A 25,298-nucleotide genomic window follows, 5' to 3' on the forward strand; every position below is an offset into this window, starting at 1 on the left:
CCGTTTTTCAGTAAACGGTCTTTAAAAAACAAATGGGGGAAACAGTAAAACTTTAGCGTAAAGAGCAATGTATTAAAGAGGGGGGTACCTTTCATATACGGAGGGGGCAACCCTCCCCCACACGGAAATCTCCTTCGGTGAAATTTCATCCAACGTAAAGTAAACCTTCTCCCCGTCAAATTCCCTCCAGACAGTTACATCCTCACTGAGAATCCCCCCCCCTCCCTGTAAAATTGGTTGTGGACAATTCAGCTTGAAAAATTTTCCTTAGCTTTCTTTCATGTGAATAAGACTTTAATCTCTAATCGGTTTCTCGATCACTCCAGAAATGCCCCCTTACGTGGAAATTATTTCCCAGAAATCAAAACACGTGGAAAATAGCCCCAAGATAATTCCCCCGGAACATCTCCACATGAAAAATTGACAGAAACCGTAAAATATCATAGGCAGTGCAATAGCACTGCCTAAGCAAAGAGTGGTGTGGAAGGGTGCTGGCAGAAAATTTTCAGGGGGGGGGGCAGATGCCAAAACAGCAGTGGTGGTTTGGTTACAGTTTAGGTGGTTTAAGGCACCAAACTGCGACTTTACCCAGAAGAGGACGTATTTACAGACCAGTTAAAATCCTGAGAGGCTAACTAAGTTAACATTATCAACAACGATATTTTAGACTTTCCAGTTGCAAAACAAGTAATTCCACATGGTGGCAGTACTGGATTCAAACAACTTGATTCGGTTTATTTGTAATGGAAACAGGCTATGTTTGGTGATCTGTAATTGCATATCAACTATAATGAGGGGGGGGGGGGTGAGTAATTGTTTAGGTGGGGTAGGGTAAATTCCTACAAAAGTACATTTTTAATAGACAAACTGTTTACTCTTCATGGGGTCTCAGATAAATGTTGAGAGAGGAAGGGGGAGCAAGAATTAATTAAAATGTTTTTCTATACAGCTAATGTGTTACATTCCCATATCTACCAGCACCGAGGTGAAAAACAAGGCAGGTCATCATCAGCCCCACCATGAAATTTCTGTAGGGTGGCAAATATTGCTAGGAACTTAGTTTTCAGCAATTTTCAATGGTAATATTTTTATTTTTTATTTATATGAAGTACTTCAATATATTTAAAAAATATATATGTTATGTATTTATCAATAAGAAAATCCAATTGTAGAGGTTGTGATGGCTTCAGTTATGTAAGTAGTAAGTATCTATTGAATTTGCTTGGTTTATGTTCCTTCCTGTGCTATTTGCTTGGTTTACGTTCCTTGGCACCTTTCCAGAGCATGTACTTATGGATTTGCTTGGTTTATGTTCCTTCCTATGCTATTCTAGGAGCTTATGTTCCTTGGCGTCTTTCCAGAGCAAGTACTTATGGATTCTAGCCGACTATGTTCCTTTCTGTGCTATTACAAGGGCTTATGTTCCCTCCCGTGATATTTTAAGGGCTTATGTTCCCTTCCATGCTATTTTATGTTCCCTCCCATGCTATTTTAAGGGCTTATGTTCCCTTCCATGCTATTCTATGTTCCCTCCCATGTTATTCTAAGGGTTTATGTTCCTTCCATGCTATTCTATGTTCTTTCCATTGTTATTCTATGGGAACCTCTACACGTGATTAAACACGTCATAATACTATGTGCTATTTGCTTATGTCCCGTTGGTACCATTCTAAACAAGTGGGGATTCCCCGCTTGTTCCTAAACATTGCAAATAAATATATCAGTATGACCGGGGGATTCCCCGCACAAATTTGTTTCAACTCCAAGTTTTTTTTCAACCAGAGTGGGGTTTTTTTTCGAGCTGACACCAGTTTTTTTATGCAGCCAATTAGAGTCAACCGAGATATTTACTCTTCTCTCTCTCCCTCTCTCAGACAATTTTTTTGTTGCTGCTAGCTCAGTTTCATTGTGGCAGTGAGACTGGCAACACATGAAAAAATGATCCATACATGTCCCCTATGTATATACACACTGGGCAGCTGGTCATCATGTGAGAATTGCACAATGATTGACGAGTATGATGAAGTGTAGATTATGCAACCCGTGTAAATTGCATAGAGGATATGCTGTACAAATTAAAGGTTGTAATTCCTGTCATGAAGAGGTGTGTGACTCTCATCCTAGAGGCCACCTATGTTCCAATTGCCATTACGATAAATGTAATCAGTGGGAGAATACATATCCCGGTATGATTGGAAAGAATCCTAACCGTGATTTTAGTTTATTTCTAAGGATTGGTATTGTCGTGGTTTTAGATTGTTCTGGGAGGAGGAACCGGGTCTACGATTCAACTGTTGGAAAAACAAAAGAATTCTATTTCTATGTCATCGTTGTTAAGACAATGACTACTATGATTATAAGCCCACTGATTTTTATTTTGCTGTGACGGAATGTGATTCGCCACTTGAGGACACTATTTATGACATAACTTCAATTAAACAAATTGAAACATGTGAATTCTATAGAATGAATGAGAACAGTATCATTGACTATACAAAGAGATATGACAAGAGTGAAGTCACACTCTACTGTAGAAAATGTGACCCTGACATTGCAGTACATCAGGATCAGTACACTTTGAATTCAGATAATCTACCTGCACTACTTGTTGTTGATAAATACCTTTACCGAGTAGAAGATGAAATCTAAAGAGTACAAAAGTCTCTTTATCATGTATATAAATTTTTATTAATAAACAATTTCACATACAGTTTTAGAACATTTTATTCGTAGGGCACTAAAATCAATATTAAATACGTTTGTAAGTATATTTTCCTGTAGAAAGTCGTGCAAACGAGGTATGTCAACGGAGATATCGAGAAACTGCTTGTAAGTGTAGCCACAACGTCTGAACATGAAAAAGAGTAGTGCATGAAAGCCACATGTCTTAGTCGTTAAATCTTGTACTCTTGGTTGATTTTGAATAATGGTTTTCCCACTGCTTTCAATAAAGTTGCTGATGTTCGGTGTGTAAAATTTATACGATATGCTAAGAGGATCAAAAAATTCAATTTTCTTCGCTGTTTGAAAGATGCATAGCCAATGACCGGTCTTCAAAGTCGATGGACTGCTATTAACAATCATTAGGGTATTGTTAACACTTTGAATTTTTTCAATGAAGTCCGAAGGTATGCAATAGGACTTGTACTGGGACATGTTGGATCCATACTAAATACGTTGATTATTTGGTTTGTGTTCATTGTGCTAATTCTAGTAGAACACTGCCGTCGGGAGTGATTTTCCAATAGGTTTCAAATTGACTAAGTCATATTAGCATGACACTCTCAGTTAAAGCATCGGGAAATGTACACTATAAACGTACATTCCCTGTTCGTACTATAGTCATATCCTGAGTCCCCGACAAGTCCAAAACAATTACACCATGATTTTTTGAAAACATTGAATCGGTTATTCCATTTCCAAATAGTTGGGGGTCATGATCTAGGGATTGCAGGGTCAACTCGTACAGAGTTCTATAGGATTTTTTGTCAAATGATAGAGTGTACAGTGGAATACCATTCACTTTGCACACAAGGCTAGATAGACCAAAAAAATTGAAATTATGGAGGGATGCAGTCCAGGATCCAACGGCACTGCCATTCTTCACAAGGGCCGAAGCCAATTTTGATGTGATTTCTCCATTGATAAATGATGAATCGCTATAGATACGAGAGCCGGTGGCAATGTGACGTTGATTAATGATTGTACGGGGGACAAGAAGTTAAATATTGTTACCATTGGCTCTTAGCTTTTCCGCTGCCAATGCAACAGAGCTCATAACCTGTTGTTTTCGGACGTGGAGAATTGCCGATATGATAATAACATTGGCATCGGGTGCTGCAGGAAATTGTTTTCTCAAAATGAAATTCGATGGGACCAGCTGTAACTTTATGTCAATCTAGACATTGGGGGGTAGCCATTGAGATATATTGTATATTTCATGATTTAATTTTCCAACCAGATGATATTCTTGGGTCACTGCGGTAGTCAACTCACCGTCAGTATCAACACCTGATCGATATTCATAGCCCAATGATTGTCCTCTCAACTCCTTGTATGCCTTTGGTGTCATCATCATAAATTGTATGTAACTTGCATAGTTTGATAAATTATTGCTAGTGTTCACCAATGTTCCATTAATAAATACATTAATTTGTTTAATAGATTGTGTAGAATACAGTTCTCGTAGGAGAGACCATCGCCAGCATTTGGAGTTGTATTACCTGACCTTTTCTTCACTGCAACATTTAAATCAATAAATGTTGATGACAAATCAATGAAATAGTCTTCATTGTAAAATATTTGAAAGTGTTTATTTTACGAGAAGGGTTGTTGGGGGTGAAATTGTTCATAGTAGCCATACTTTACACTGACATCAACATTTTCAGCATTGAATAGATTCAATGAGGAACTAATTGATGGATATGATTCCTTGTGGGGGAGATAAGTAATCTTAAGAGAAAAAATCCTTCTTTGATCTAACAATCTTTTTCTTTTTCTTCTTCTGCTTATTGGTCTTCCTTGTTTTATTCCTCAAAGTCCTTGTTGATGTCCTTCGCTTCCCGCCTGAGTGAAGACTGATGAGTGAATGACGCGCACGCATCCTTTTCAATCCCTCCCCATTTTGTCGAGATTTTAGTTGCTCACCAACGGCTCTTGCTGAAGATCCAATATTTTCCTTAACACTCTCCTTGAAATTCTTGCCCGACCCCCAGTCCTGTAGTGTGGAGGCAGCAAAATTCGATGCAGCAGGAAAAAGATGTTTTCTGGCAAGGGGTAGTGAAGAAAGAAATAGCCTAGCGAACCAGCTACCAAGACCATAGCCAGACATTGTAGTAAAACCCTGTTAGTATTCCAATCCATTGCCTACTTGACGTGGACTCAAAGCATCAACATAACAATCGATATCTGGACAGACAAATGGAATTCTCCTATTGTTCATTTTAGGTGATTGTGCTGTCGCCGACAATGGGTCGAAAATGACATGTAATCACTGCTAAGCCTTTTTTTATTGCTAGAGGATCCCCCAATTCACTTCTTAGTGTTAACTGACAGAGTTCCAAATACAAAGTGTTTACAAGAACATACTGAAGATGCTTTATATTATAATGATGAACAAGTTCATGAGATGTTTTTCCTTCAAGAACAAGTAAGAGGGGGACATTTGAATTACCGACTCTCGATGTTTCCACAAAGGATGCATAGAGAAATATGCAAGAGTCCGAGGCAAAACCAGGTGGATAATCAGTAAAAATAACTTGATTCATCCCGTAAACCGTGCCAGCATTTTTCCCATTGATAATATTCTGTTTAAAGCCAAGAATGTCTCTCAGATTATCATTGAGAATAATTATTTCAGTGTCAACAGGTGAGGTAATGTAAATCCTATCATGTTCCAATGAATAATTAAAATGGAATTTACAATTTCTACGATAAGAGATTTTTCTATTGATTGTACAACACAAATCTGTCATATTATAGTATTCAATATATTTCAATTTAGCATGGGGATATTCACTAGATTTGAGTGCTTCAACCCATTCATAGTCGACATAGCTCAACCCATTCATAGTCCAATCGAATGTTATAACTTTTATATCATACACAAGATCCTTTCTCAGGATGTCATAGGTATTTTTGAGAGTCGACAAGAGCCACTTCAAATGCACCGTAAAATTTGATGGCAGGCAAAATTTTCTTCCAAAAATAACTCGTTGCATTCAAGTCGTTTTAGAGAGCATAAGAAACGTTGCACATAAAAGTTACATAGAAATCATTGGGCATTGTCAATATTTTCAACACCGATCCAAAAATAAAAATCAGAGTTGTATCCTAGCCACTGAACAAGTAACTGTTTCTTGCCCCTGCGATTATGAGTCTTTCATTTACTTTCAATTTGACAGATTTTACTATTATTTTTAACTTTTTTTTGTTGATAGGCTTGAAAACCGACGAGAATCTCTTCATTTTCGGTATCATGAAAATGAGCAGCTATGGGCTTAGTGTCTAGGATGTTTGCCACTTTTAAAAAGTTCGATGGATCACAAGTAATTCCCCTTTTTAAAAACATTAGCTGTTATATTAAATCGAACAGCATCATCAACATTGAATTTATTTTTCATCTTGACTATCCTTTCATTGGAATACTGTTTAAGAAAGGTGTCAACTGCATCATGATCAGAATGATGAGCGTTCGTTGGCGTAGAGTTGTACTATAATCGATGAGGTCGCTGATTATATATCAACATGAATTGTTCTAGATTATGAATAAAAACTAGCGTATTTTTCAATGTGCAATATCTTGAAATTAAAAGTAAAACAGCTCTTATCAATAGTTCGACCATTGCAGCCTTTATAGGACTATGACAATGATAGAGCCGTGTATTATATTTTACTAGTACTTTTGCAACATAGGGATTGACAAATTCACTACCGCGATCCGTTTGAATTTTTTTATATGAATCCTGTTCGAGAATACTTTCAATGGCCCGAGCAACTTCAACGCCTCTCTTTGATCGCAATGGAATTGCATATGCATAGCTACTAAAAACACTGATTGCAAGTAGACTGTACTTGTACGGTTTATTGTGACGTCGTTGAACCTCATCTAGAGTCAGGAGATCTGCTTGCGTTATATGCAATGGGTAAAAGGCTTTAGTTTTTCGATATTGATTAGCACGAAGTCTATGATTTCTATGCAGAGTGTAACTTGATTCATTTTGTAGATAGTCTTGTACACTTTTAGCGTGAAAACCAGTGGCTTTGGAAAGAGTGGTGGGTGAACTTAACCTTCCAATCTCACCAATACTTTTATAAACACGTATCAAAACTTCAATCATTTTGAACGTAAACACGTTGTGTAACGTTCGCCACCCTTTTGTATACTGGCGGTTGGTGATGGTGGTGGTGACGTTGACTTGATACGTCTTCGCTTTTGTCTAGCTATCAGTGGTGTGCTAGTATTTTCCAAAATTGATTTAAAATCTCCTTCTTGTTCATATTTTAATGGTGGTGGTGGTGGTGGTGGTATTGACAATGATGCATGTTCATTTAATTTTTTTAGAATTTGTCTATTGCTAATAAGACTTTTGGGGAAGTTTAATGTATTTAGAAAGTTGTATAGATGAGCGTCAAATGATAATAGTCCTTTACGATTTGTAACCATATCATAGATTAAATCGAGTAGATTGTAGCTCTTACCCCCAATTATAAACCCATCTCCTTTGCTCTCAATTTGAATGTAGTCATGATCCAGTTCTAAGGCATAAGTCATGAGCCGTGTTATTTTTCCAACCAGAGTGTTGGGGCTCATTATTAAAAATTTCATATAAATTTAAAAAAAATATTCCTTCTTCTAATTTTCTCCAGCAGCAGAAACTTGAGGAGATTATTATTTTTTGTGATCAATAGCAGCAGTAGTGGCCTGCACACGATAGGACTTATGTTTGACAACTCGGCAAACTGCATCTTGAAGTAAAAGCAGTTTTTTATCATCCTCAATATTATCGTTGTCAAGGAATTTACTCAGATTGTTCTCAAAGTGTTCGACGAGTGAGAGAGCGAGTTCTATTGGAGTCAATTTATAGGGTTTTGTCATCAAGAGAAAACTGTTTACAAGTCCTGCAATTATCGGTAGTAAAAGTGTGAAAAGGGTACCGCCCGCCTTAAGAAGTCGTTTCTTTTTAAAATTCTTTAATTTATTTTTAGAAGCCAATGTATGTACAAAGGAACGATGTTGCTTTTCCCTCTGCTTAACTACTTCTGGCAGTTGAACATTACACTCGGTCAAATTTAAACAAAGTTCAGATGTTAGATTAATGAAAACATTGTCAATACCATTTTTGAGTATGGCTTTCCTAAGTGGAGGTTTTGAAGTGCTTAGAGCTGAAAACAAATGTCTATTTTCATGTAGTTTCTTCGGTGTCATGATAGCGACTAATAGGTCTTTTTAATGTTCACGGGGAGATATACTCTAATTTCATTGTCGAAAATATCTGTGACTACACGCAGATCCTCGGGTGTATTTTTATTAAGATCCAATAGGATATAGCCGTAGGGTTTATTAGTTGCCTGATTGTATGCTGAGAGCAGAAATTTAGGGGCATCTGGATAGATTTGTTTATTGAGTTATTAGCGAGCTAGAATCACGAACAACTCTGTACATGATATAGTAGGTGCATTTCAATGCAAGTGTTCACATACATTTGCTCTGATGAAAGAGATTGTGTAGAATCAGAGTAACGGAAATCTGTTCATGATGAGAGCGAACGGTGAACAATTGTAGCATTTCCTGGGACCATTGTTCAATAGATTCAGCCAGATCGTCAATGATCAGCCAAGAGTTTGGTTCAATAATGCTGAAAACATCAAGTGCCTGTATGAATTGTATCTGCACCAATCCCATGGTGGTGGCAGCAATTGCTTTTTATTTTATCGTATGACTCCTGCCAAATACTGTAACAATAGTAGATTTTTTCGGCTTTTCCACAAACATTTTATCGCAATTCTTAATTATTTTAGTTAAGAGTGTTGTTTTGCCCGACATTGACGGCCCACACAGAAATGATCTAAATGGTGTTTTAAATTGATACATGTTCCCTTCAACAGTTCACCTGGACAACTAACTGTAAACTATAGCTGTCTAATGACTAAATAATTTCCCTACTACTCTGTTCGAGAATAATATAAAGAAGAAGAAGGAGAATAAATAATCATATTTTCTTTTATTATATGCATAAAAAAGTAACAATATTTAAAAATAAATACTACATTGAAAAAAAGCACATTAAACTTGAAAAAAATACAACATTTACATAGGCACAGAGAGAGAAAAAAAACACTTAAATAAATACACTTTTTTTTATAGAAAAAAAAATACAACATTTATTAGAATAAAGCACTTGAAAAAATATCACTTTTTTTTAATTTGAATGCAACATTTACAAAACCACAAAAAAAAATCTGCTCTAAGTCAAAAAAAAAGGATAACTTTGGTAGTGGCTGGCAGTGCGCCCCCCGCTGGCGGCCGCCCCCCCGGGCCGCGAGGCCCCCCCCCCCCAAAGGTTTAGGAAAAAAAAATTACTGTACTTTATTCAAACCGAGACTTTCCCTATGGATAACACATTTGGCCCGGTCTGAAGTTAAATAGCGCCCAAGGGGGAGGGTAGTCACACCGTCTTGACAAACATAGACCTTGTCGGAGATGGTACTCATGGCAATTTTCTCTACATTTACAGTAAAGTTCCTGTAGTTGATGGAACGAATTGCCAGCAATTTTGCTCGTGGAATTGTATTTTCAACAATACAATTCCTATAGATGTCCATGTTGAAATTCTTATCCACATAGCGCGTGGGTACTCCTTTGCAACGTTTCTTGATTTCCTCGTCGTGTGTCTGTATAAAGTACACCTTCGGACTTACAAACACACTACTGGAAATGATGTCGCTTCCCGTTTCAGATTTAAAAAGTAAAAGCTGATTTGGCGCCCGACGTTTCACTAGCCCATCCGTGAGCTGATAATTTCACCGTGCACCAAATCATCAATTAGATTTGGGGTTTTTACTTTTAACAGTAGAGAATCTGTGTCCCCATAGCAGACCTCTACTTGCCCCTTCTCGGGTCACTGTACCCTAGTCACATTGTACTAGAAGTCCAACTTAAACTTTTTTTTGATCTCCAAGATCGCACTGCCTGCAGCAATATTTTTATTCAGGATAATACGTTTTTTTTCCTATTCAAAAGTACCATGTCCGGGCTAATGATTGTGAAGGAAGTGTATTTTGGATCGGCAATAATTTGAGCACATTGTTTGGGGTCGGTCACGACGTAAAAACGATTCCTATTGCGAACACTCTCACACATTTTGCCGAAAGCCGAATTCAAAATGAGTTTATAAATTTCTTTTTCGGCTTTCGTCTGCGCTTCAGAACGTTTCTTGACAAAAGTGTCAACAAATGTTTTTAGATTGGGTTTTTGACTGAGCCGGAGCGCTCTATGAACGTGTTTGATGCTAAAACCATTTTTATACGTCCATTTTAAAGTTAAGTTATGTAGAACTATATGTTTTTTTTGGAAGAAAGTCAGCAATAAGTTTTAGTTTTGAAGGTGACCAATGCAATTCGTCTTACTTGACTAAACGCCTATTGCGGGGACTATAAGAGTCCCTAGTCACAGGTCTATTGATGCACGGAAAAACAAAATCCTTTACTGACTCATGAAGTTCAACTAGTATCTCCCCATGATTTTCCAAAAACCATCCATCTGATCCATTCTCATCAAGACTGTTTTTAACAATGTTTGGGAAACGGGTTGCTTGAGGGTCATTGAGCCATTTATAGTTGCAGCAAGGTAGCGCATAATGGGACATGGCCGAGAGGTAGAGAGAATTCATATCAAGGAAAACTGCATCCGATTTGATCCCTGTGTTCTCTCCTGTTAGATCAGTTTCGAAGATAAGATAACCTTGAAAAAAATAACCCTCCCTCATTGACCTTTCGATGAATATATGCTTATAAATGTCTGTTATTAGCCAAAATTTTTCCCCACTAGTATTTAGGATGATGTCCATTACTCAATGAGGAGATGAAAAATAATAGCCAAAATCAAGATTAAATTCCCCATAGATTTTGTCCGTATTTTTACACATAATGTCTACAGCTTGAGACTAATACAGCTTGCAGTAGTCAAACCCATTTTTACACCCTCCCTCTGTCCAAACTTTTTTAGCAAAACTGTATTCATCGGGGGTGCACCTACGGTCATGTAGACTGTCGTAAAACGATTCAATCGAAGGAATAGTTTTCTCGGCGAATCTCGACATGGAACAATAATAATCATAAGGATAGATGCCCTTGACCGTCAACAAATCATATAAATCATTTGGAAATTGTTGCTTGAGAAGGGGAAAGCGTTGCAGCCGTCATCGTTTTTCTGCACCTGAATTAATTCGCTCAATGATTTGGGGAAAAAACTGTAGGAATCTAAAAAACGAATTTTATTCGTATACTCAACGTCGTGTTCAGCAAATGTCCACATAAATTCTAAAACAAGCAACTTTTCCGATGATTGAGGTATGATTTTGTAGGAAAAGCTGTCTATCACCCATGCATCATCCACTGTTCCATTTCTTTGAAGATGCGCCAATGCTGGTAGCAAATACTTCAGATCGTAGTTAGAGTTATGTATAAAAACCGGAAGAAAGAGTTGCTGTTTAATTTTTAAATTACATGAATTGTGAGCCCACCCCCGAAAGTTACTTTTTCCCGTTGAATTGGGGTCAATAAGGTGATTGTTATCCTGGACTGCGTCGTTTGGGGCAAGAACACCTCTACAAACAAAACAAATTGCACCCTTTTGTAGTGCCAGTTGCTCCTTATCTGATAAAATCATTCGATAGTTGGTGTGACGCAATTGTAAAATTGCGCCGTTTGCTGTTTTTATTAAAGATATCAATAACTTTTCCATACTACTCTCCTTATCCATAGCCAAAAAAACTCTTCCAACTGTATTTTATTGTTGGAATCGCGACGGGCATGCGCGTAGGAACACGCAACTAGTTTGTGTTCATTGACTATATTTGGCCTTGATGGATCTTATACCTCCACCAGTCTTGATGCACAATCTAAAGACAGTTTATCTACTTGTAGCAGGGAATTTTCGAAATTTTTAAATTTTAAAATATCTTTGACTTCTACCGGCATTTCAATTTTTTGATTCCCATGAACTTTATAATTACTCATGTGATCCGAGAATGTTCGCTCAGATCTAAATGAGGAAAGACACATGGGGCAATAGAGACATTCTCCTTTGTTCGATCCTTGAGATAGGGAGTCGACTTATTGCTGTAACAGGAGAAAAATTATCATAGTAATTTACATCTTTGGAAGGCTCATAAATTACCCAAACCCTATTTTTAACATTATCTATCATCGGTGTCCTCACTGAATATGTAACCCCTTTTTATTTGGTTTCTTTCCCCAATCTACAAATTCCGTGTCATACTGGAAAACAACCACCCCCAAAACAAGATTTTCACTTGGTTTTTCGAATATGGCTAATTCTTTCAATAACACCAGATATTTCCCCTCTAAACAGTCAAAATTTATTTTAGGAAAATCTTTTCCACCGGCACGAGAAAGGCCGTCGAGATTTTTTATTGATGAATTTTTTTTTAATGTTTTATGGGCTACTGCTAAAAATACATATTTAAAGCATTGCAGCCCCGTGTCAAATTCGAAACCTTGAGCCCCTCCCGTAGCTGACAAATCTGGGTGGCATTTTATTCGTCGACTACCCGCCCCTCTTAAAATAAAGTTTTTTTTAAATCTAATGAGATTACGATCCATGTGTTCAATGTATAAAATGTTGGACCCAGTTCCCCTCTCGTTAAACGTGTCCATAGTTGATATTTATTTATTCACCCAGTTGAAAAAATTGCTCTCAAATTCGTTTATACCAGGGTAAAAATACTGGTTGCCTGTTGCAAAATGAAAATAAAAAATATCCCCAGATGTTCCATTTTGTAAATAAACTTTCTTATTTACCAATGCTGTAACCCCCCCTTGACCCTCCCATTTCTGAATCTGAATCTCAATTTGTGCTCGAATTCTGTCGATGTAGCTATGGAGAACATTCACGGGGTCTGTTAAAATAATGCTCCCGTCGATCACGTTTTCCTCGGGAGGGTTAAAATCTACCCTGTATGTTTGTAAGTGACCTAGAGCAGATTCTAAAAATTAAATTCACGTAATTCCGGGGACGTGACACTATTTTCATGTCCTGCATCTATTTGCACAGGACCCAATTCACTAATTATAAAACTATCGTAAAAAATGTCCCCGGAAAAATTAGGTCCAACAATTTGCATAAGACTGTCCATTTCTTCAGCTGTAAATTGAAAATCCAGGGGGGTATTAAATGGCATACCTTCACTAATACCCTGTCAAATGACTTCATGACTTCGACCCTGTCAAAGCCGGTTGGAAGCGACCTCGCGCCGACCGAAGAAACGATGGTCTGACAGTCTTTCCGAGTTCCTGACGATGGAAAATATCAGGTTGAGCGATGTACAAACGCTTGCCATGGACCGAAGTGGATGGAGGAGGCAGACGTCACTCTCTACGCCGAGCAGCGCCCGGCAGGAGACATAAGTCAAGAGGAGAACACCTTCCGTAAGCAGAGATTTTATCTGGTAATAGTTTTACTCAGGTGAAGGCGGGATAGGGGTTTGGGGTAGCCCCCTTCCATTTCCTTAGCGCATAGTACCAAGTTAATATTTATATGTTATTATTATTAATTGATAAATGGCTGCCGTGACTTCTGAAAAGTTGTACAAGACAGGGTGCAAAGTTTGCAAAGAGAGCCTCAGCCTCGCAACCAAAGGAACAGTTATTTGCAACACATCTGCTGGGGGTTGTGGTCACCTCTGCCATAACCGCTGTGAAATTCTTCAGAGTATTGAGAAAGACAGTATTATAATATATCAGTACTCTGACTGCTGCGAGAAATTTGCTGATAAACCTGCTTCCCCGCAGATCCCGCCTCCTTCAGAGACTCTTGTTTATTCACCAGTTTTAAGTTTTTTCCGGCACTGTCTACAGTCAGGAATTTCGTCCGCCTCCTGTATATCTTCGTGCACAAACTTCTATTCTAATGATCATCTTGATCAAGCTAGAAGCCTCCTAACATCTCTAGTGAACCCCACGCATAAACTCCTTGCACGTCGCGGCCCCTCTGCTAAGCAAAGCCTGTCACAGGATATTTTAGACATCCTTATTTCTGAGGATGCAACCCCTCGCTTGCCAAATCTGAAATTCGTTATGACTGCAAGTGATGTGATACCTGCGATACATACGGATCAAAATGCTCACTTTAGCTGTGCCATTCAAACCTGGGACTGGCATCTTTTTAGCATAATTGATAAACTTGATTACGTCACAAGTAAGGTAGCGGAGACTCCTGCTGTGGTGAAAGAGTGTTGTGACGGAGTACAGAGCGAGGTTTTGATCTGTATAAATAAAGAAAAACTTAAGGATAAATCTTGGCCTCCGCTGAATAACGAGTCAGAAACAGTGGGTCTTGTAGTAGATTCACCACCACAAGATTGTGATGATCCCTTAAAGTGTGAAGCTTTTCTGAAATCGTTGGATGGAGCTGATGGTATAGTGCGGATTTCACTTTCTAAGGAATCAGGATCCCAGCAACAGAAATGGGTCATTCATACGAAAAGACAAAACGCCGAAAACTTGAAAGACTGTTTGAATGAAAAGGTCGGTAAAACTGAGGTTCGCAAATCGAGAATTGTCGGTTTATTATCACGAGTGGACTTCCCGATCAATCCAGAGAGTGTGTGTGCTTCTAACCAAGGTATCGAAGAGATACAGCGCATCGCTGTTTCGAAATCATATCGTGTATACTTCCGTTCGGTGACGGCCAAGTCTCATTATTTGCGTTATGAGATTCACATTGGCTACGAACATTTCCGGCTTACTGATTATAAGTTTTTACCGCGAATGTGCTACAAATGCGGGTCGCTAGAGCATATATCGTCAGGCTGCTCTAGCGTGGAACGTTGTCTCAAGTGCCTTGGTAGTGGACACTCTCGGTCCAGGAGCACCCATTGACAGAATAAACCTCGTCTCTTCCACTGTGAATCTCATGAGCATACTGGATTTAGCTTTCACTGCTTGCGGTTAACCGAACAATTTGCAAAGAATAAAAAATGATTAGTGCAGAGATTATATCTCTGAATCTGAATGGTTTTGTTAATAAACAACACGTATTGCAGTCTATGCTGCGCGATCTGGATATTTTGTGTCTGCAAGAGCATCAGCTTCTGGACCACTCTACTAGTCTTCTTTCGAGCCTGTCGCAGCAGTTTAAGTATTTTATATCTCCAGCTACACCTACAGGTGGACGCCCATCCAGAAGCGTTTGAATTTTTATTCGAGAGAATATTCCAGTTTCAGTGTTTGCCATTAATCGTTATTTTGTTGCTGTTTGAATCCCAGGGATTATCGTTTTCTCGTGCTATTTACCAACAAATTATCATGCTATTGATTCGGATTTTGATTTCAATTTTGTATGTTTAGAATTATCACGATTTGTGGCGAAAGTTCCATCAGATTTCCAGTGGCTTATTTGCGGGGATTTTCACTGCAACATTGCTATCCCTGATGTCCGCTCCTCCGCTCTTTTATCTTTGTTTTCGGTTTTTACTATTGTTTCAGAAGATGCGGATTTTACGTATGTCCATAATTCTGGTTCTTGCTCTAATCTAGACCATGTGCTGGTTTCAAATGCAGCGTTATTACCACAGCCTGTTCATGTTGGGTTGGATATGCCTATTAGTGACCATTTTTACCTTTCTTTTCATTTAAATATTCAAATTCCTTCTTTTAAAATTATCCATCGTTCTAGTCAAATTGTAAATAAAATGATCTGGGATCGGAAAAAAATGTGGAAATATCATGAAGAATCAGATGCTCTTTCAGATAAAATAATTGTAAATTATTCTAAGGATGTTGATCAAATTGATATTGATCTATTTTATCTTGAAATTGTTCATAGTTTAAAATTCGGGGCTAATAAAGAATTTAGGACTGATTCTTTCCGTCGTGGATCTCGTGTTTTAAGTTGGAACCTTAACCCGATTTTAAAGCAAAGCCAAAAGAATGCATCTCAAGCTTGTTACCTTTGGAATTGCGCGGGAAAACCGCGATGCGGACCATTTTATGATGGTATGAAATTAACTAAACGCGTTTTTCGGGCTGAGTTGCGTTTGCATAATGAAATTATAAAAGATGAAATTGGTTCAAGGATTACTAGTGATAAGAATGAGCTTTGGAGTTTGGTTAATTCTAGACGTCGTAATAATAATTGTTCACCAGATTCTAATAGTTCTTTGAAACTAGATGATTGGATAACTCATTATAATCAAGTTTTTTCATCCGGTGATGCGGCAGTTGAATCACGGCTTGACTCTTTATTATCGGAAGAAATTTCAAGCCCCTCCCAAATAGTAAAATATCTGTTTCTGTTGATGATGTAACGGTAGCAATTACAGCTCTAAAAAGTAAGCATTCTTTTGATCATGATGGTATACATTCAAACCATATAAAATGGGCATCCCTCAAAGCAATCCTTCTCCTCACTACTCTTTTTACTACTATTCTTTCTTCTGGAGTTCTTCCAACTAGCTTTTCTTGTGCTACCACTTCACCCCTTTCAAAAAAAGGAGGGAATACGAATTGATGTTCTGATTACAGGCCGATTACTGTTTCGTGCCAGATTAGCAAAGTTTTTGAGTTAGTTTTATTAAAGTATTTGGAGTCTTGTAACCAAGGCCTGAATTAAATTGGGTTCCGCAAGGGTCTAAGCATGGATGTTGCTCATACCCTCCTTTCAAGAATAATATCCTTTTGTAAGCAATGGGATAGAGTTTATACACTTGCGTTAGATTTTGCGGCGGCGTATGATTCAATTATCCATTCTTGGGCTACGACTGCGCTTCTGAAGAATAATGTCCCACTACCAGTAGTTTTGGTTTTAAAAAAGTGGTATGGCTCCTCTCGTATTCGTATTGAGTGGAAGAATCGGTTTAGTGATTATAATGTTAAGTTATGTAGGGAGCTGAGACAAGGAAGCATTATTTCTCCTTTGATTTTCAATATTACTGTTTCGGGGCTATTTGATCAAATTCAGTTGACTTTTATTTATGGTAAAGGTTAGGTCTGTCGTGGATTGCTTACGCAGATGATTTACTCCTTTTGAGTCAATCACTACAGTCACTTCAACAAAATGTTGATTTTTTAGCAAAGATTTTTAGTGAGCATGGACTTCGTTTTCGCCCTGAAAAGTGTCAGTTTTTAGTTATTGGTCCTAAGGCTAATGATCTCGTTAATTCAGAAAGTTCTTTTCGGATTTATGATAGTATTTTAAAACCTTTGGAATCTTTTTTATATATTGGTGTGCCTTATGGACCAACTTTAGCTCTATGCCATGCTTCTATTTCTAAAGCAGTTAAAAGTAGAATAGCATCTAGTTTCGGGGCAGTAATTTATCTTCGCGATCTTCTTTCTCGGAAATCACTGGCTTGGGTATATAATACAGTCGCTTTGCCTCAAATTTTAGTTTTTTCATCGCTTCTCCCGTTTTTTAGAATTAGTAATATTGAGCATTTAAAAACCACCTTTTTAAATTTTGCTAAGTTCTTTTGCTGCTTTTCTAAATCTGAATCAAATACTTTTTTAATGAATTCATATAAAATAAAAAATCTTGTTGATGTTTTGGAGAAAAAGCAAAAGAATTTTTTATCCAAATTAAAAGTTTTTTCTCATAATTTATATAGAGCTGCGAACGAAGCTTAATTTATTTTATTTCATTTAATTTTTGAAGTGTTAATTTATTATCTATTGAATGAAGTGTTAATTTGTGTGGTAATTTTGATTGAAGGCCTCTGCGTATTTGTTGTTATATAGTTTAAAATAATTTTATGGCCTGTTGATTAGCGGTTATTATTTCTATTTATTTTTTTTTTTTTTACTCTTCGTATTCAGAGGAAATAAAAAGTTTTAATTGAATTGAATAAATCATGGATGTGTGTTTATTTGTTGTTTTTTTTTTCTCATGGGTGATTTGTAATACTTCTCTAGTATATAGGTTTATTGACCCAGGCTACCTACAAAATAAAGCAACATCTAAGCACAGCACAAGCATGGTATAGGCACAGGCACGGAATTAAGCCCAAGCATAACAGAGTGCTACATCTTCCTTCTTTTGTCATTTAAGCTGCCTGCATTTCCTCTTACACCAACACTCAACACTTGCTCCCCCCTCATCCGCTATGAGCAGGCTTACACACTGTAATAAGTACCTTCAGAAAGGTATGTGTAAGAAAGTGCTAGGCTTGCTTCTTAAATGTTCACTAACTAGTTCACTTCTTCTTCCTCTCATACTGTCTCTATTTACGGGTCTACTTTTAAAGTCACTCTTACAGGTTCAGTTTCAGGGGTTTTCTTACAAGTTGACCATATCTTGTGCATGCTGTTGTTGGTGTAGCAAATGATTCTAGGGGTGGCACCTTGGTAGCGCTCTGCCCAGGGGTAGGGATTTGATTCCGATCCTGGATCAGCAACAGGGACATGAACTGGTCTGCCTGCAATGGCGAGGGTGGTGGCTTGGCAGTCGCGTCTGACGCTATGGCATTGTCAAGTCCTTTGCGAACTAAACTCGTTCCTTTCAGACTTTGATGTGGGCGCGCTGATAGGTGCTTGCGGTTCCTCTGCAGAATTGTACCTTTGTTTGTTTGCACCTGGTACAATCATGGCTGTTTTACATGGGAAACCACAACAGCCTGTTTCCACAGTCCGTCAGGCATTTTCTGAATGTGGATTCTATTACTGGGGTTGAGCTGATTTAAAGTCTTGGCTGATTTGTTGTGGTAAATTTTCTGGCGTTTCTGCATCTCAGTTTTTGCTGAGTGAACTGTTGCTTTATGGGAATAGTCTTAGTTCCATGGAATGTTTTAAGCTGTGCCTGGGTCACTTTGTGGGTTCTGCACATAATGGTTGCTTTTCCAAGCATAAGTTCATCACCTTCAGCCAGGAGCTTCTCACGTACGTTCTGGTTTAGTATTCCACAAACTATGTGATTGCAGACCATTTTGTTTGGGTCCGAACATGGTTTCACTAATGTCTTGAGCGAAGTAATATATTTCTCTACACTTTCTGCCTTGGTTTGATCTCGTTTTTGGAACAGATACTGTGCAAAAACTGTGTTCTTCTGTGGTGATGCATACACCTTAAATTTCTCAGGGTACTGTTCGATTTTGTTCCGTTCCTTGTCTGCAAGGGTGAAGGTGTCGAATATTTCTTGTCCTTTCGCTCCAGCCCAGATAAGAGGGTTGGCGCAGAGAGCTTTCTCTGTTTTGCCTGCCAGGGGTAATTGGAATAGGTTTATTGACCCAGGCTACCTACAAAATAAAACAACATCTAAGCACAGCACAAGCATTAAGTAAGCGCAAGCATGGTATAGGCACAAGCAGGGAATTAAGCCCAAGCATAGCAGAATGCTACAATATTGACCCAGTGGGCCTAGAATGGCGTGATACAGCTCATTCTAATGGACATGAAAAGTTCTTGTGCCCTTTTTAAGTGAGCAAAAGAATAGAAGGGCAACTAGGCTCTCCCTCCCATGTCACTTTTTTCCCAAAATTGTCCAATCAAAATTTTGAGATAGATATTTTGTTCATCATAGTTGAAAGGCCCCATTATTATGTCTCTGTAGATAAAATGACCCCTTACAGCCCCTGGGGAAAGGTTTTTAAGTTATAAATTCACCCTTTGTTTATTGGTTATCGGGAAGTATGCATATATTTTTTGGGTGGGGAGGACACATGTTCTTCTGGAAGAATTTTCAATGGAGAGGATAGTTTCCAGGGGTGAAATTTTATGCTGAGGGAATTTGCCAGGATTTATATATGAAATTTCTGTATATGTCATGCTTTCTCTTGACCAATTTAATTATATATTTGGAGATTTTAAGGGTAATTGCCAGGGGTAAATTTTTGCCAGGATTGAATTGTCCAGAGGATATTTCTATGGGGAGGAGGGTTTTTCTGTGGAGCCAGGTATCCTGGCTTTATTTAAAAAACAATCAGAAATAAAAAAAACTAGTTTTTTCAGCTGAAAGTAAGGAACAACATTAAAGCGAAAGGACAAGAAATATTCAACACCTTCACCCTTGCAGACGAGGAACAAAAAAAAATCAAACAGTACCTTGAGAAATTTAAGGTGTATGCATCACCACAGAAGAACACAGTTTTTGCACAGTATCTGTTCCAAAAACGAGATCAAACCAAGGCAGAAAGTGTAGAGAAATATATTACTGAGCTCAAGACATTAGTGAAACCATGTTCGGACCCAAACAAAATGGTCTGCAATCACATAGTTTGTGGAATACTAAACCAAAATGTACGTGAGAAGCTCCTGGCTGAAGGTGATGAACTTATGCTTGGAAAAGCAACCATTATGTGCAGAACCCACAAAGTGACCCAGGCACAGCTTAAAACATTCCATGGAACTAAGACTATTCCCATAAAGCAACAGTTCACTCAGCAAAAACTGAAATGCAGAAACGCCAGAAAATTTACCACAACAAATCAGCCAAGACTTTAAATCAGCTCAACCCCAGCAATAGAATCCACATTCAGAAAATGCCTGACGGACTGTGGAAACAGGCTGTTGTGGTTTCCCATGTAAAACAGCCATGATTGTACCAGGTGCAAACAAACAAAGGTACAATTCTGCAGAGGAACCGCAAGCACCTATCAGCCCTCCCACATCAAAGTCTGAAAGGAACAAGTTTGGTTCGCAAAGGACTTGACAATGCCATAGTGCCAGACACGACTGCCAAGCCACCACCCTCGCCATTGCAAGCAGACCAGTTCATGTCCCTGTTGCTGATCCAGGATCGGAATCAAATCCCTACCCCTGGGCAGAGCGCTACCAAGGTGCCACCCCTAGAATCATTTGCTACACCAACAACAGCATGCACAAGATATGGTCAACTTGTAAGAAAACCCCTGTAACTGAACCTGTAAGAGTGACTTTAAAAGTAGACCCATAAATAGAGACAGTATGAGAGGAAGAAGAAGTGAACTAGTTAGTGAGCATTTAAGAAGCAAGCCTAGCACCTTCTTACACATACCTTTCTGAAGGTACTTATTACAGTGTGTAAGCCTGCTCATAGCGGATGAGGGGGGAGCAAGTGTTGAGTGTTGGTGTAAGAGGAAATGCAGGCAGCTTAAATGACAAAAGAAGGAAGATGTAGCACTCTGTTATGCTTGTGCTTAATTCCCTTCCTGTGTCTATACCATGCTTGTGCTGTGCTTAGATGTTGCTTTATTTTGTAGGTAGCCTGGGTCAATAAACCTATATACTAGAGAAGTATTACAAATCACCCATGAGAAAAAAAAACAACAAATAAACACACATCCATGATTTATCTTCTGATAAAAATTACAAAAATCCACATTTTTGCAGATATAAGCTTTAAACATCTACAGTAGGGTTCTTTGATACGCTGGATATGATGGCGTAATTTTCATTAAAAATATATGACTTCACAAGAGTCTTTCCCCCTTTTTCTGAAAATAAGACAAATTTTCTCAGGCTTGTAGCTTTTGATGGGTAAGACTAAACTTAATGAAACTAATATATTTGGAATCAGCGTAATAAGCCAATGCCTTTGATATCTCTATTGGTATCAGAATTCTATTTTTTTTAGAGTTTTAGTTACTATCAAGCAAGGTCACAGTAAGTAGGTTACAGTTCATTGCCATGAACTGTTTGATTACCCACCAAAATCCAAACAGAGATCATTGAAATATTGATTGTTTTTTCTGCCTGGCCAAAGTATTGTATTCATAAAACTTTACAGTTTTGTGAAATGTAATAAAACAAAACATAAGTTTTTTCAACTAAAGTAAGGAGCAAGTTCAAAACTTAAAACAAATATAAATTACTCTGTATATAAGGGAGACTGCCCTTTTTTCAAATCCTTGCTCATTAAAAAAAAAGCTTTTTATTTATTTGGATTTTTTTCCAATTGCAAATTTTCTTAACAAATTTCAAAAAAAGCCAAACTTTACAGCAAAGAATAAGGAGCTAGGGATGAGAGAGCCCCCTTCATACAAAGAACAATCTTTTCAAATAGGTTTCAAATCTGTTCCTTGCTTTCAGTTGAAAAGCTCTTTTTTTTATTTAATTTCTGATTGTTTTGCATACCTAGGCCTAACCAAGATATAATAAATCATACCCAGGCCTAACCAAGATATAATTTGAGGCACTGGTCCCTTAAATCCCTGGTCAATTGCTTTTAAAATGTGTAAATCAATAATTGTACATTGATTAGTACAGTACATTTAAATTGGCAATTTCAATTTTGGATAAAATTTGAATATACCTAAAAAATTGGCGATGAATAGTAATTCTGGTGAAAAGCCCTTGTTAATATTATTACTAAAGAATGTTGGTAGGATGAAAAGGAGGATTATTGGTTGTATGGATGGAAATTCTGTGAGAATTTTGATCTTCTACATAACTGAAGCCATAACAACCTCTACAATAGGATTGTCTTATTGGTAAATACATTACATATATATTTTTTAAATATATTGAAGTACTTCATATAAATAAAAAATAAAAATATTACCATTGAAAATTGCTGAAAACTAAGTTCCTAGCAATATTTACCACCCTACAGAAATTTCATGGTGGGGCTGATGATAACCTGCCTTGTTTTTCACCTTGGTGCTGGTAGATATGGGAATGTAACACATTAGCTGTATAGAAAAACACTTTAATTAATTCTTGCTGCCCCTTCCTCTCTCAACATTTATCTGAGACCCCATGAAGAGTAAGCAGTTTGTCTATTAAAAATGTACTTTTGCAGGAATTTACCCTACCCCCACCTAAACAATGACTCACCCCCCCCCCCGCATTATAGCTGATATGCAATTACAGATTACCAGACTTAGCATAATTTCATTACAAATAAAGCAAATCAACTTAGTTGAATCCAGTACTACCACCATGTGGCATTACTTCTTTTGCAACTGGGAAGCCTAAAATAGGCCTATAGTTATTGATACTGTTAAATCAATTAGCTTCTCAGGATTTTAAATTGATTGCAAATTTGTCCTCTTTGGGGCAAAGTTGTAGTTTGGTGCCCTAAACCATCTAAACTGTCACCCAACCACCACTGCTGTTTTGGCATCTGCCCCCCCCCCTGAAAATTTTCTGCCAGCACCCTTCCACACCACTCTGCTTAGGCAGTGCTATTGCACTGCCTATGATATTTTGTCTTGAGATTTCAACTATACAACATTTAAATTGCTGATTAGACCAGGTAAGCCCCCCCTGAAATTCAGCCTAGCCTATGGGTGCCCATGTCTAGAACCTGACCAGCATTAACCAATTGGAATTAACATTGGCCAAACCTGTCTCATTGGCAATCAGCGATGTTAATGAACCAACATTTAGTAGAGGGATGAGGGGAGATGATTTTTTTTCAATGAAAATAACCAAAAATGAACAGGTACCCCATCCCCAAGTTTTTCTAACATTAATTCCTTTTGTCTAATATATTTACATTCTCATTGTATACCTTATCCCCCTCCCTAGATTATGAGGCCTAAAATCACTACTAGGAGAAACCCAAATACAAAATCACTAGACTAGCCAAGTTAAGCATTTCCTTGACAACCCTAACTTAAACCTTCCCATCCCCAGACTTCTAACCTTTCAAAGAACACCTTCTCTTGAGTGGTAATCCTAAAAGACTAAGATGTCTGATGGAACACTTGGACATTTTGAGTAGGATAAACACACAGAGCAATAAATAATCAACTTCTTATAGATAAGATAGTATTCTCGCCGATATTTCGCGACATCTAAAGTCTTTTCCGTCAGTAAACCGGATTATAAACATGCTGATCTACTAATAATCGAGATCCAAAGAGTATGGTATACAGTGTTGGGTTGGAACTTGAATAAATGTACTTAAGTAGGCCTACAGTTCCAAGTACTTAAAGACATACTTAAAGACAATTTTTGAAGAGTACTTTAAGTACATACTTAAATACATTTTTCGTGTACTTATCGGTACTCAAGTACCAAGTACATTTTTGTCTTGAACTTCTCTAAAGTCTTCTAGAAATTAAAACAGATTTCAAAATGTTGGGCCTATCTTAGGATTTTTATGTTAATGTTTCATTTCAAAGACTTTATAAATCCGTCATGTCCAAATGCCAAAGCATATGGAATACGACAAATCATAGCACAAAAGCTGCCGACGAGTTTTGGGAAATTACTGGAACACGCCCAGTCGTACCAAATTCTACACGCTGGAACTCTCTCCATGATGCAGTAAAGTATGCTGTAGCCATATCTAATGTGCAAAATTTATCGAGTGTCTGTAATGAACTAAAACTTGCAAAGTTGAAGCCGGTGGAGAGGGGTCTGCTTAAGGAGTATGCGCTTATTACACATCCATTGAGCCAAGTCTTAGACTTTTTTGCAAGGCAAAAAATTGCTATCTTGGTGCTGTTTTGCCAGTACTTTATGATTTGGAGACCAAACTAAAAGAACTTCAGAATATCCGTATTCTCAAGCATGCTTTTTCATTAGTATAGGCCATTGTAGGCGGTTTGCATTAGCGCTTCTCGCATGTTTTCTCAATGGAACTGAAAAAAAAAGCCTTCAGTGAACTAGTCATAGCTACTGACTCTCACCTAAGTTTCAAATTACGATGATTGACTCCAGCCTTGCAAGGGCAAAACAAAAACGAATAATAGCCATAGTGAACCTAGAAATGAAAAAAAGTGGCCATGCTCGTCTCCAGTGATGAGCTGGCTGAAGGTACTGAGAAGTCTGGTGCAAATGAGACAAATGATTTATTTCCGTTTATGGAAGATGATGATACTGTCAGTGATCAAGGAGTAAATAGAGAAACTAGTCTCAAAGCTGAATTCTTCAAATTTCTTCAAGACAAGAGGAGGATCCTCGATTCTCTGAAAGCCTATCCGAAAGTCAAAAAACTGTTTAAGAAATTTGATATCCGTCTCTCATCATCTGCACTTGTTGAACGCCTATTTTCCGCTGCAGGAGATGTAATGACTGCAAAAAAAATCGCTTAGAAGATGCTTAGTTTTACGAGCTTTTGCTACTAAAAGTAAACAAAAATGTCATGACTCTTCATTAAAATTAGGACTTTTTTCAAACATCTTTTCCGAAGTAGTGGGATATTAAACTCTCCTATTGATCATAGTGCTATGGCAACTCTTTAGACGAGGTTTTCATGGTTTAAGTTCAGTCTTCATTGACAGATTCTGGCACCAGATTCCGGAATCTGGACCAATGAAGACCAGTCATCTGCTGCCGGATATGTCGATCTGTCAAAAAATGACCGGTCTTCAATGGTCCAGATTATGAAATCTGGCCCCAGAATCTGTAAATGAAGACTGCACTTTAGTTTTTTAAGTAAATATAATGCATTGTTCACACTAATGTGATAGGCAATGTTACCTCACTACATCCAAATATAATAAAACAGCCATGTAAAACTAATATTTTGTTCATTTTGACTTCCATATCTTTCTTGACGCGTTGACGCCATCAGTTAAGCATTTTGATTGGTGATGCATGAGATAAAATAGAACCAAGCTTCATTTTCATTATCCCTCTTATCACACCAATGTGAACAGTGCTTAATACGGTGTTCAGACAGGCGACATAAA

At 37.8% G+C, this 25,298-nt stretch overlaps 1 protein-coding gene across 1 annotated transcript in view; it reads right to left on the bottom strand.

The window, feature by feature from the left end:
• LOC148952133 (alanine aminotransferase 1) overlaps positions 1–23,437 on the bottom strand; it is a 68,508-nt gene extending 45,071 nt beyond the window's left edge. The window contains exon 1 of the mRNA XM_089089577.1: positions 23,302–23,437. Coding sequence (XP_088945703.1) covers positions 23,302–23,371 — 70 coding nt within the window. The 5' untranslated portion in view covers positions 23,372–23,437. The remainder of the gene's footprint in view (positions 1–23,301) is intronic.
• Positions 23,438–25,298: the final 1,861 nt, after the last annotated feature.

The sequence above is a fragment of the Artemia sp. Qi Xiang Cuo genome, chromosome 5 (genome assembly GCF_049724085.1).
Source record: "Artemia sp. Qi Xiang Cuo chromosome 5, ASM4972408v1, whole genome shotgun sequence".
In the NCBI taxonomy this organism is placed as follows: domain Eukaryota; kingdom Metazoa; phylum Arthropoda; class Branchiopoda; order Anostraca; family Artemiidae; genus Artemia; species Artemia sp. Qi Xiang Cuo.